The 12637-nt window shown below is 42.9% G+C and overlaps 1 protein-coding gene across 1 annotated transcript in view; it reads right to left on the reverse strand.

Annotated features, from left to right (window-relative positions):
* The window catches only part of MRC1 (mannose receptor C-type 1), a 92808-nt gene extending 81223 nt beyond the window's left edge, over nucleotides 1-11585 (reverse strand). Inside the window, exon 1 of the mRNA XM_006093728.3 lies at nucleotides 11239-11585. Coding sequence (XP_006093790.1) covers nucleotides 11239-11299 — 61 coding nt within the window. The 5' untranslated portion in view covers nucleotides 11300-11585. The remainder of the gene's footprint in view (nucleotides 1-11238) is intronic.
* Between the last annotated feature and the right edge of the window lie 1052 nt (nucleotides 11586-12637).

Here is a 12637-nt window from a genome sequence, read left to right on the forward strand (position 1 = left end):
TAAGCCAAAAACCTTGGAGTAATCCTGGATCTCCAGTTTTCACTTCCATTATCTACAAAAAGCAGGCTCTATAGCTTTACTCCTAAAATTTCTATGTTTATTGTAGGTGTTAACTCGGGTAGCTCTCAGTACATAAATGTTTGTTCAAAACTCATCTCGATGTGGTTTTTATGATATTTTTGTTTTGTTTTAGTTTGTTTCGCATTTTTAGATAAAGCTAACATATAAATCAAGAAGGTGTGAGTAAAACAGATTCTCCCTCCATTCTGTGGGCAGGTCTCATCCAATCAGTTGAAGGGCTTCAGAGAAAAAAGACTGAGCTCCCTGAAAAAAGAGGAAAATTCCAACCTCTAGACTGCCTTTGCACTCGAACTGATATATCCCCTCTCTGCTGAGTTCTTAGCATGTCAGTCTACCCTTGTAGATTTTGGAATAGCCAGCCTCCATGAGTGCATAAGCCAATTTCTTAAAAACACTATTGCATTAGCCAATTGCTTAAATACATTGACACGCACACAGACACACACACACACCCATACACACACACACCAGAGTTCTATTTCTCTGGAGGACCCTGAGTATGAAGAACCATATCCCCCAATCCAGTGGTCGGCAAACTGCGGCTCTTTGGCCCCTTGAGTGTGGCTCTTCCACAAAATACCATGTGCGGGCGCGCATGTACAGTGCGACTGAAACTTTGTGGCCCATGCGCAGAAGTTGGTATTTTGTGGAAGAGCCACACTCAAGGGGCCAAAGAGCCACATGTGGCTCGCGAGCTGCAGTTTGCCAACCACTGCCCTAATCCATTCTTTCTCTCCATCTCCACTGCCACCATCCTAGACCACTCCACCATGGTCTTGTTCTGGTCTTCTTGTCTTTGAAATGAAATTGTCAAAGAAGATAATGCCAAACCTCCCAGTTTCCTGGGTAAGATTGATCTAACTTATCACCTGACTCCAAATTGCAAAACAATTGGCAAAACAAACTAATGTAACAGGTGGTTTCCACTTAGCTATACTTAGATTACTGTCTATGCAGCCTCTTTAGCAGATTGCCTGTGATGTGAACGCTTACTCAGTAATAAAATTGATTTCTTTTTCTTCTACCTTTGTGGAGAGGTTTCCTAGGTTGGGAGGAGATTTGGTTTTAAACGCCATTGTCCCAACACTTTAAACCCTTGAAGAGTGTACTACTGCACACAGGGAAAAATAACCAGCCTCCACATCACAGCTCACCAGCGGGGCAGGATCCAGCGGGCCTCCCCCTCTGCCCTAGTCACCTCCCTCTCCCTCTCTCACCACCTCCAGCCACAGGGCCTTACTGTCCCTCAAACACCACTTTCGAAGCTTCATATCTCAAGTTCCCACTTCTTGGATGCTCAGGAAGGTCCCAGCTCATGTGTTAAGCTTAGCAAGCTGACTGTCCTGATTTTACTTTTACTTTCTATATAATATTCATAACCATCTTAAAATATATCCTTTTTAAAAAATTTTATTTACTTATGTTTTATCTGGTCTCCCTGATGGAATATAAATTCCATGAGTAGAGAGACTTTATCTTTCTGGTTTAATACTGTATTCTCTCTTTTTTGGAGCATAATAGTCTCTCAACAAGTAATAGTTGAATGAATGAGTAGTTTTTATTAAATCTGAAGCATGTTCCCCAGTACCCAGATACATTATTTTATTTAATAATTGATTACTGGTTAGTAGTCTATTTAATATTAGTTTCCCCCCTGAAAGTTTATTTGCACTGAAGAGCAATTTATAAATGTTTGTACTTATAAAAGGAGTACTTGGAAATGAAAAGCTTCTATTTCAAAACAAACTTATCTATTCTTGTTTCCTGTATTTATCTTTAACACTAGGAAGCAGTGCAAGTTTGATATTGCCTTTGCCAGACAATACAAGGAAATGTAAAATTATCATTTTATGTTCCTACATTCATACATTATTCTTCTCCCCAACTAGACAACAGCTTTTATCACTGTTCCTGTGCACCGTCTCTGACCAAAAAGCAGCCTTGACCAAAAAGCAGCTGGTGACCTTTTTGCCACTATGAACCACATTATTGTTTTACACGGGGGTGGGCAAAAGTAGGTTTATAGTTGTTTGCACGGAAAATAATACAACAATTAAAATAGTAATATAAGAATAAACTGTGTTTTGCACATTCACAACTGTAAACCTATTTTTGCCCACCCCATATGTATAAATATTCTACATTTTGTTTATGTTAATTATGCTGTAATTAAAATATTGCAGAAAAGCTGAGCAAATGAGGGCAGTTGGACAGCGAGATTAATTTATCTGCAATTTCATTTACGGACTGAAATGTGTGTTTCCTCTTTTTTTTAACACACATCAGAAATTTATTTACAGAATTGAAGAGAATGTCCTTCCGTCTTAACTCTATCTTGCTAACCCCACACATATCCTTCAACACGTATGTGCCCGGTGGCATGCTGGTGACAAAGCGAGAGACAGGTTCCCTGCCACCGTGAGCTCACACTGTGATTAATTCAAGGGCAGAACATCAAAGGTCAAAATACATTGAGGCAAGAAGCAATCCATTTCAACCCAATATCTCAGGTTCAAAATAACTGGCATGCAGTAACATGGGTGTGAATTTTTTTTAAGTGGGTTTTAAATGATTCCATAACATTGAGCAAGTAATTAAATTGCCAAACTTACCACCAAAGAAGATTATTAGGTTATTAAAGGGGACCATTTGGATATATGCTATATTCCCTTATACATGTTTAGATTTTCCCTGTCAATAAATAAAATGCTGACATGAGTAAAAAGAAGAAAATAACTTCTGGAAGATAAAGGAGCTGGATAAGAGTAAAGTAAATGGGTGTTTTGTAGCAAATACTGTCAGAATTCCACTGTGTCTTCTTGCCTTTTGCTGTTTTAGTGCATGCCAGCCCCAGTCCTCAGGGACAGCACTACACCTCACCGCTGGGCCTGGGGGCATTATCTGGCCATCAGAGCCCCCTGTACCCACACACTGTGGGGACAAGAAGAATCCGAGAACTAATGCCACCTACAAGTAGAGAAGCCCTTCGCCAGTGATCAACGCAAGTTGATGAATAAACACCCAAGTCCTTGCCCTCAGGGGGAATGACTCTGAGGCCCAGAGCACCCAGCAGGGCTCAGCTCCAGTGTCCACAGGGGTCACTGGCCCCTTACCAGCGCCTTCGCTCTGGTCTCACTGCCCCCTCCTCTTCCAGTGTTTCCTGGGACCACCTCCCAAATAAACCATTCACATTGTTGTAAAGGGTCCGTCTTGACCAACCCAAACAAAGAAATCTGTCTCTGAGCCTGTCACTGTATGTAAAACCCACATATGTGTCCCCAGAGATCTGAAATTAAGTAAAAAACAAATATTTATCAAGTACCTAGTACATGCAAACAAAAACAAACAAACCAAAAAACTATGCCCACTGCTGGGAGCAGAGGGAAACCTGGGATCACAGTGCTAGGTTTTGCAATACTGAACAAAAGATTAAAGGAAAATTTGAGAGTTATTTTATTTTTCACTTCAATCTATCGCTAACTCATCAAGTATTCAGAGAACCTACTATTTTAAGTCACTGCATTTGCCCATCTGGGGAGGTACAAATATGCATCAATATGGGTTGTGACCTCAAGGAGGAAAACAGGAGCCAGGAGTATGAAAACTGCCAACTTCCCGCCTTCCTCCCTAAAGATAGGAATATCTACACCCTTCCTGGGTTCCTTCACTCCCACCTCAGTAGGTCTCCCTCAGCCTCCTGTTCTTTTCACCTGTGTCCTGGATCCCATTCCCTCCTGCCTCTCCACTCACTATCCTTTCTTTCTCTCCTATATCTTCAATCTCAAAATGCCAGCTTCTCCCCCAATTTTAAGACAAGCAAAGCCTGACACTACGCCACTCTTTCTTCTTCCATTCAGAGCCATTCTAACTAATTAATTAATCTTTATGCACCATGTCTCAATGCAGCCGGCCAGTGTGGCTCAGTGGGTTAGAGTGTCGTCCTGTGCACCAGTAGGCCTCAGGTTCCATTCCCGGTCAGGGCATGTGGTTGCAGGTTCAATCCCTAGTCCTGACCGTGTGTGCAGGAGGCAACCAATGGATCTCTCTCTCTCTCTCTCTCTCTCTCTCTCTCTCTCTCTTTCTCTCTCCCCCCCCCCTCATCCCTCCCTCCATACCTCCTTCCCTTCCTTCCACTCTCTGAAACCAATGGGAGAAAATATCCTTGGGTGAAGATTAAAAAATCATCTTTATGTATCATTTCAACCTGATCATGACATAATCAGAGCTTCCCTGCTAACTGGCTGTGTGACCTTAGTCAAGTTTCTAAACTACTCTGTTCTTACTTTTCTCCCATCTGAAAAATAAAGGCAAAATAACAGGACCTGCTGGTTGTTGTGAGAATTAAATGAGATCATCCAAATAAAGTGCTTAGAACATTTCTGACACAAAGAAATTCGCTTGATACATGTTAGTTCATTATTATCATTAATTTGGAAAGTGTGAAAGGGTTCAGAACAGGATGAAACTAGAGAAAACAGAGAGCTGCCGCAGCGGCCCAGACAGAGGGACAGAAGGACAAGGACAATGGAGAACCAGGGTTTCCACCCTCAGGACATAGGTGATGCTATGGAGAGAGGTATGCTCTTCGGGGTCAGCAAACTTGTGGTCAAATTCTGGTTCCACCATTTACTAGCTATGCTGCCTGGGTTACATTAATCATTCTGGCCTCAGTTTGCTCATCAGGAAAATGGGGACCACGATGCTTTCTGACAGAGTTGCTCTGAATTTCTAAATGAAATAATTTACATAAAGTGCACAACGTGTCGTTTGCATGTAGTAAACACTCCAATGTCAATGCCCTCCCTTCCCTGTCCAAGTGAAAAGTCTAACACTTGATAAAGTGACTGAGTCCTCCCTCCACATACTGTAGTTTTGAAGCCCATTATGTCTTTCTTGATCAACACACCCAGCTGGTGAATTAGATCTGCTGCTGAGCCTCAGAGCCAGAAGACCATGATCAAGCATGAGCTCTGGTCCTTCCTAGCTAGTTGACTGCTAAGCCTCAGCTTTTCATGTAGGAAAAGGTAGCTAGTAATACCTATCCATCCCACCTCAAGGGGTTGTCGTAAGGATCTGATGACGGATCTGAAAGTGATTAATTCATGTGGTTAAGGATCCGAAAGTGCCCTGTGACCTTTACTTGGTTTGTAATTGGAACACTTTGTATTCAAATTATTTCTTCTTTTGATGTCAGTTTCAATTCCTTTGGAAAGGATCCTTGTCTTTTTATCTCCGTCTACTCCCGCTTTTGTTCAACCTGATTTTCACTGCTCTCCTTTGGGGACCAACCTAACCATACATTTTTTTTCATCCAACTATGCTTGATGATAGCCAAGAGGCAAGATGTCACTACCGTTCTCATTGTGACATCAGTTTTCTCCCTCTCTGCGGTGACGATGCACACTACTTCAGAAGCTGCTTTCCTAGGTTCGACTCACCTGTGGCCTCTGAGACCTGGTTCTCCTTTAGTCGCTCCAGGTTCTGTCTCAGAGGCCAGGCTGTAGGTTGTGAGCATCGAAGGATAACTATGATCCCACCTCCCTGTCTTTAGTTGAGATTGAGCACGTTTGATTACTTAAAGTTCACATTTAACCTGTGATGACTTTCCTACTTAGAAATTAGGTCCAACACTCCTAGAAGACACCAAAATGCATGCAACAAAGCAATTATCTTACCAATATCTGCAATATCCTCCACACACAGATTATAGAAAAATCTGATGTGGTTTGCAACAATAACAAGAAAAACAGAAAAATATAAGAGTAATTACAAATGAAAGATGACAAGAACTTGGTTTTGCTCAACAACTGCAAAAAGATGAGAGAATAGAAATAAAGAAAAGTAGAAATATTAAAAGGAAAATCTTGTGAACATTAAAACTAGTAAGGGAATGGCAGTGGGGAATTATTTCTTGAAGAAATCCTACATTGATATTAAACCAATCAATCATTCATTCAGCAAATATGAATTGCTTCTTTTTAAACATAGACTATGTTTATTATTAATTTTTATTTACACTAGAGATGAGAACATTAAAGTTCAGACGTGAAGTCACATGACTAGTCAAAGAATTGCAAATCTAATGCATCCTCTAATTCTAGATAGCACTCTCTCTCCAATGTGTGTGCTGACACAAAGCAGATCCATCGCCTCTTCCACGTAACAACTTTGATATAACTAAGGACACCACAGATACACTGGTTTGCCCCCTTCCCTGTTCAGGTCGTATCACAACGGATTATCATGTTCAGTTCTGGATGTGTTCAGGGTCTGAACTCTAAATTTTATGAAGGAAAGTTGAAGGACCTGGAGAAAGAGAAGCATTGCTTCTTTTTAATAAAACTCTCCATTGGAAGTCAGGATTCTGAGTACAAAACCGGTTGCTGCACTAACTAGCTGTGAGACCCTGGAAAGATCACTTAATTTGTCAGGAACCCAATTTTTTTAACCATAAACCAAGGAGGCTGGATGCAGCATGGGTCTGGGCTAGAGATCAAATTTACACTATTTTTTTTTTCACTTTCACCAGTGAGAGCCTGCTCCTGGCATCTCTCCCCACTGCCCCCAGGGACACCACATTGGTAGTTTGAAATCAACCATGGTGGGAGGGTTACATCATGGAAATCGGTAAATGCCACAAATCAATGCTTTTTTTCTTCTGAGAACAAACTGTTAAGTTTACCAAAACACCATTGCCAATGAGCCAAACCAGGCCATTTCAAGCTAAACTTCTCTGCTGTGGTCCAATCTCTGCATCTAAGTAACTTTCACTGTATCTCTACTTTGATTATATCCCCGCTGAGCTCCAAACATCAACACTGAATGCAGTTCTTTGTGCTAAAAAGATAGCAGAGCAAGAAGAGTAAGAAGGGGGCCTGGTCAGGCAGCTCAGTGTTGTCCAGATACGTCAAGGTTGAGGGTTCATTCCCCCGGTGAGGGCGTCTACAAGAATCAGCCAATGAGCTCTGGCCAGTGTTCTCAATGGTTAGAGCATCCTCCCATGCACTGAAGGGTCATGATGTTCGATTCCTGGTCAGGGCACATACCCAGGTTGTGGGTTTGATCCCATTTGGGGTTTGTGGGTGAGGCAACTGATCAATGTTTCTCTCTTTCTCCCTCTCCCTTCCTCTTTCTCTAGAATCAATGAAAAGCATATCCTCAGGTGAGGATTAAAAAAAAATCAGCCAATGAATGTGTGGAACAACAAATCTATGTTTCTTTCTCTTTCTCTCTCTTTCTCTTTCTCTCTCTTTCTCAAAATTAAAAAAAGGGGGGGGGGGAGAGTAGCTCCTGTTAAGCTTGGCCTGCTGGGTGTGGCATGGATATTCATAGTGCTGATGATGTGGGCTGCTCTCAGGGATGTAGGAGAAAGGGTTTTGAATGGAAAAGAAATTAACCACAAGGAAGAAGGGAGACCTTTCCGTGGGTTTCCTTAATAAATAAAGAACCAGGGAGGGGTTCCATACACCCGACCATCTCCTGCTAACTAAGCAGGTATTCTGCTTTTATTCAGACACCTCTGATCATGTGCCACTTAAGCCAAAAAAAGGTAAAATAAAAATTTTAATCTCAAAAAAAAAAAACACACCTGGAAGCGGCTCCCTTGCCCATTTTTGTTTGTTTGTTTTTTATTCTCTAACTAAACAGATGTGAGCACCTCCCTGGTTCTCCCGTGTTTATGCCTATCAAGAGAAAGGCATTCATCAGAGTAAGGTATCCTGCTGTCTCAAGGAGGGGAAAATTCCTAAGCAAATTAAGGAACACTTTTCCCCCCAAAGCGTTAACAGTCGGTTTAAAGAAAAATAGGGGCTGTATGTGTGCTGCCCAATGTGGTATCCAGAGCCCCAGGGGTCTGCAGCACACTTGATACAAGGCCAGTCTGAATTCAGATGTGCTCTAAACTGTAGAATACATCTCATGTTTTAAAATTTTAATTTTTAATGTTGACTAAAAATATTTTGGATATATTGGGTTAGATAAATTTATTCATGAAATCAATGTCACTTGTTTCATTTTACTTTTTAAAAAAGTATGTTTTTATTGATTTTTAGAGAAAGAGAGGCAGGGAGAGGGAGAGAGAGAGAAACTTCAATTGGCTGCCTCCTGAACATCCCCTACTGGGGATGGAACCCACAACCTGGGCATGTGCCTTGGCCAGAATACAACCAGCAATCTCTTAGTGCAGGGGACGATGCTCAACCAACTGAGCCACCCCGGCCTCTTTACTTTTTCTAATGTGGCAATGTAATATGGCCTATTATGTTTCTATTAGAGGCCCAGTGCATGAAATTCATGCAAGGATAGGGTCCCTAGGCCTGGCCAAAGATCAGGGCCAATCTGTGGGGTGACCAGTGAAGTGATTGGGGTCCTCTACTTGCACCCACCTTGTCTGGCCTGGCGCCACCCACTCGCCGGCCCTGCCCCCTGCCGCCACTGCAGGTCGCCTCCCTCTGCGGGGCGACTGGTGAGGCCTGCAGGGTGGAGGAAGCTCCTGTGTTAAGCATCTGCCCCCTGGTGGTCAGTGCATGTCATAGTGATCAGTCATTCCGCTGTTCGGTCGATTTGCAAATTAGGCTTTTATTATATAAAAGGCCCGATGCATGAAATTCATGCATGGGTAGGATCCCTAGGCCTGGCCAGCGATCAGGGTCAATCTGTGGGGGATGCTCCCCCCTCACCCCACACGCCTTGGCTGGCCTGGGGCCTGTGGGCTGGGGACAGCTCCTGGGTTGAGTGTCTGCCCCCTGGTGGTTAGTGCACATCATAGCAACTGGTCATTCTGCTGTTTGGTTGATTTGCATATTAGGCTTTTATTATATAGGATTGCACTGAGCTGAGTTAGAGTCTGGGCTCCAGACACAGCCCTCGAACTGCTCATCCAGCTTCTGTGTGAAGACGTTTAGTGACAGGGAACTTTCTCCTAAGCAGACTCTTCCATTGGAGACAGCGCGCCCTTGGAAGATATATTAACCCTCCTGCACAAACAAGCTTTCAAGATGGACACTGATGTCTAATCCCACGCTGCGGTCTCCACAGCACGGAGCTGCTGGCCTTCAGCACCACTTACTGACTGAGGTCTGAATAGCTTTGCTGCCAAGATTAAGGTGAAATTATCTCCTCAGGCTCCAGGAATCTTTTCTCAGCCTTGTTTCTTGGGAAACCTCTTCTTAAATACTTAATATATTGCTTTATTAGACAATTAGTTACTACTATGGGGGAAAGGTCACTGCTTTCAATAACTAACGCTCATTGAACAACGGATGGGGCAGGCATATTAATAAGCTCCCCATGTTACCAACAGGGAAACCAAAGCACAAAGATATTAAGTAGCTTCCTGGCAGGGTGCAAACCACACTGCCTTCACCTGTGTTCATAATACTACGACTTAATGCTCATTACGATTGAACATTTTCTGTGATCAAATACTCTCTCCCTGAAAAGCTTCCCAATTATATGGGAGCTTCTGACTTACCCATGTCCCCCCAGTCCTGCCCCCACCATTGCAGCAGCGCGTGGAGTGCCATTGGCACCGTGGCAGTCAGTGTTTGAAGGTTTGAGAGAAATGAAGGGGAGTCAGGAATCAAATATTCAGAGTTGAATCCCTCCTTATCTCAAAAGAGAACTGGAAACTTTCTAAATGTTTTATACCAAAAAAATCATGAGCTGATGAAACAACAATAGAAAATTAACATTTATTTTAGAAAGAAAAGCCCCATCCAGGCAATGAGTTTGGAAAGTTATCTTTAATCCTTAAAGTCTGTGTTTTCTAAAATGAGACAAATATCTTCTAAATGTCTATTTTTTATTATAACAATCTTAAATAAAAACACATTCATATCTATTTTCATTAGGTATATAATTTTTTAATATATGATTTTGAATCACAAGAATATGCATTATTTAATAAAAAATCATTTATGATCAGAAAGAGAGAGAGAACTGGGAGTAAAATCTCTTGCAGGCACTCTCGTTCTGAAGTTTTAGCGGGTTAAATGTAAAGCAGTGACTTTCAACTGGTGAGCTGCAAGAATTTTTGGAACACGCAATACTTGACTATTTAGTTAGGGGCACTGACCTCTTTTCCCTTGGATTGCCAAACAAAAAATGACAACAGGCAACACAATAGCCATCGAGTGTGAATGAATCAAATTATACCTATTTTTTTTTTTGCCAGATAGGCAAAAAAGATACTTTTTGGTGTGCGGCAGAATTGTAGTAGTTTTTGTGTGCCATGAGATGAAAAAGGTTCAAAATCACCGACCTAAAGAAATAGAAATGATGTCTTTGAGCATTTGAAAAGCTCGTGAGTAATCACTAGTCTCCAGAAAGAAGAAGAAGAAGAAGAAGAAGAAGAAGAAGAAGAAGAAGAAGAAGAAGAAGAAGAAGAAGAAGAAGAAGAAGAAGGAGAAGAAGAAGAAGAAGAAGAAGAAGAAGAAGAAGAAGAGGAAGAAGAAGAAGAAGAAGAGGAAGAAGAAGAAGCGGAGGAGGAGGAGGAGGAGGAGGAGGAGGAGGAGGAGGAGGAGGAGGAGGAGGAGGAGGAGGAGGAGGAGGAGAAGGAGGAAGAAGGATAAGAAGAAGAAGAAGAAAAGGAATAAATCAGTTTGAACCACTTGGACTCCAGATAAGGATGAACTTTCTAGCAATAAAAACTATGAATGATTAATACAGTTCACAGAAAAAAAAAAAGACAAATTGTGGAAATGACCTGGAATGTCTGTGGGGGCAGATCTGTGACCCTGTCCTTAGCTCTCGGAGGACAGACACCAGAGCTGCACCTCCTTCAGCCAGAAACACCCAGATGTTTGGGGTTAGACAGGAATATTGTGAAATGAAAGTAGCTGCACAGACTACAGAAGGACTCCCTCTAAGGATACAGCAGGGAAGGAACAAGGTTGATGAGAGGAGTCAGGAGCAGGACAGGGGTTCCCTGGGGCTCAGGGCACCTCTGGCCTGAGAAGCAGCGCCCCTGCCCCTGCCCAGGCCCCAGACCTGGCGTCCAGGCAGAGGCCACAGGTTCCCTGCAGAGCTGGGCGGCTGCAGAGCTGGTGGGGCAGGGGAGCTGTGCTCTCCTCCTCAGCACAGGTATCGAAAGGAATCCGTTGACAATGACCCCCCAAAAAGCTGTGCCATAGTCCCAGGCCACCCAGAGCCACTTACCCAACAGCTGCACAGCCACTGGAATGAGAAGCAGCAAAGTCAGGAGCAGGGGCAGCCTCATGGCCCAGGGTGTGTCCTGTCTTCCAGTGATGGAGAGGAAGGCGAGCCCAAGAATCAAAGCCAGGAGGGTGCTGGGTCGCCCCTTCCCCTGCTCAATCCTCAGAGCAGCCCAGCTGAAAAGAAGGGTGGAGGACGCTCTCACTTTTAAAGGGCTTCTCAAATTAGGGAAAACCTCCAATAAGGAGATATCCTGTCACATGAGGGTGGTTGGAAAAAACAGGAATTCAAAGTTACAACTTTGCTTCGTAAGCGAACTTCTGAGGAGAGCAGATAGAGAGGAAGGGGAGAAGAGGACACATGTGGGAGAAGCGTAAGGAAGAGGGGGAGGTGAGCGGGCGATGGGAGAGAGGAGGGAGGGGCCGGCTGGCCGGCGGGAGGCAGAAGTGAAACAGCTTGGGCCCTCACAGCCTCTGCCATGGGGCTTGTGGACAGCACGCTGGAGGCCATTACCTGGGCCGGACAGGAGGCTCCCTCAAGAGAGCAGCTGAGCCCAGGGTCCCTGGGCAGACAGCCCCACTCTATGGGGACAGAAATGGCAGCAGCTGAAAAGGAGTTTTGGGTAGAAACATTTTCTTAATGGCTGAAACCAATAGCCCTCATTCTCCATGTTCAGTGCTTGTGGGTATCTTTTTTTTCTTAGAAAGCTTCAAGAGAAACCGATCACATATAGCTTTGTTCCTTTAGCCAGGAGAAGAGGGGAAGAGAGGCTACACCTAAGGGAATTGCAGTAATAGCCGGGAGGGAGAAAGTTCTAGAAGTCTTTCTCTTGAAAGTTCTGGAGAAAGGTTCCAGAGAAAATATCACAAAGGATTTGCAAAAAAAAAAAAAAAAAAAAAAAAAAGCTTTGCTCTCCATCCTCACCCAGGGGATTCTCTTCAAGTGTGGAAGCGCCCTCTTGCTAGCAGGAAATCTGCTTGTTTGATAAAAAGACATATATAGTCATTACATCACAGGTGAAATTCTTCTTTAAAAAAAAAAAAAGGTAACAAATTTATCATTAAACACAATACTAACCCCTGAACATCTATTTTGTTATTTTTCAGGAGTAAAACATGAATAAGAACATTTTGAACCAGATATTAGGAGATAGGCAACCCACAACTAGAACGTGGGAAATGTTAGCAATTCAGAAAGAAGCTGCTACAAGTGTGTTTTCTGAAAGTTTAAAGAAGTTTTTCAGGTGGAAAGCTCCAAGATTCACTGTCTTTATGCTAAAGTTATAAAGTTTTCTCCCTCGTAAGAAACATGTAATTCTCTCACTGGTTTGTTGTTGTTGTTGTCATTGTTTTTAACATTCAAAGTTGAAGATGATTCTAACAGGAGGAAAAAGATGGTGAAA

Source organism: Myotis lucifugus, unplaced genomic scaffold, assembly GCF_000147115.1.
Source record: "Myotis lucifugus unplaced genomic scaffold, Myoluc2.0 scaffold_121, whole genome shotgun sequence".
In the NCBI taxonomy this organism is placed as follows: domain Eukaryota; kingdom Metazoa; phylum Chordata; class Mammalia; order Chiroptera; family Vespertilionidae; genus Myotis; species Myotis lucifugus.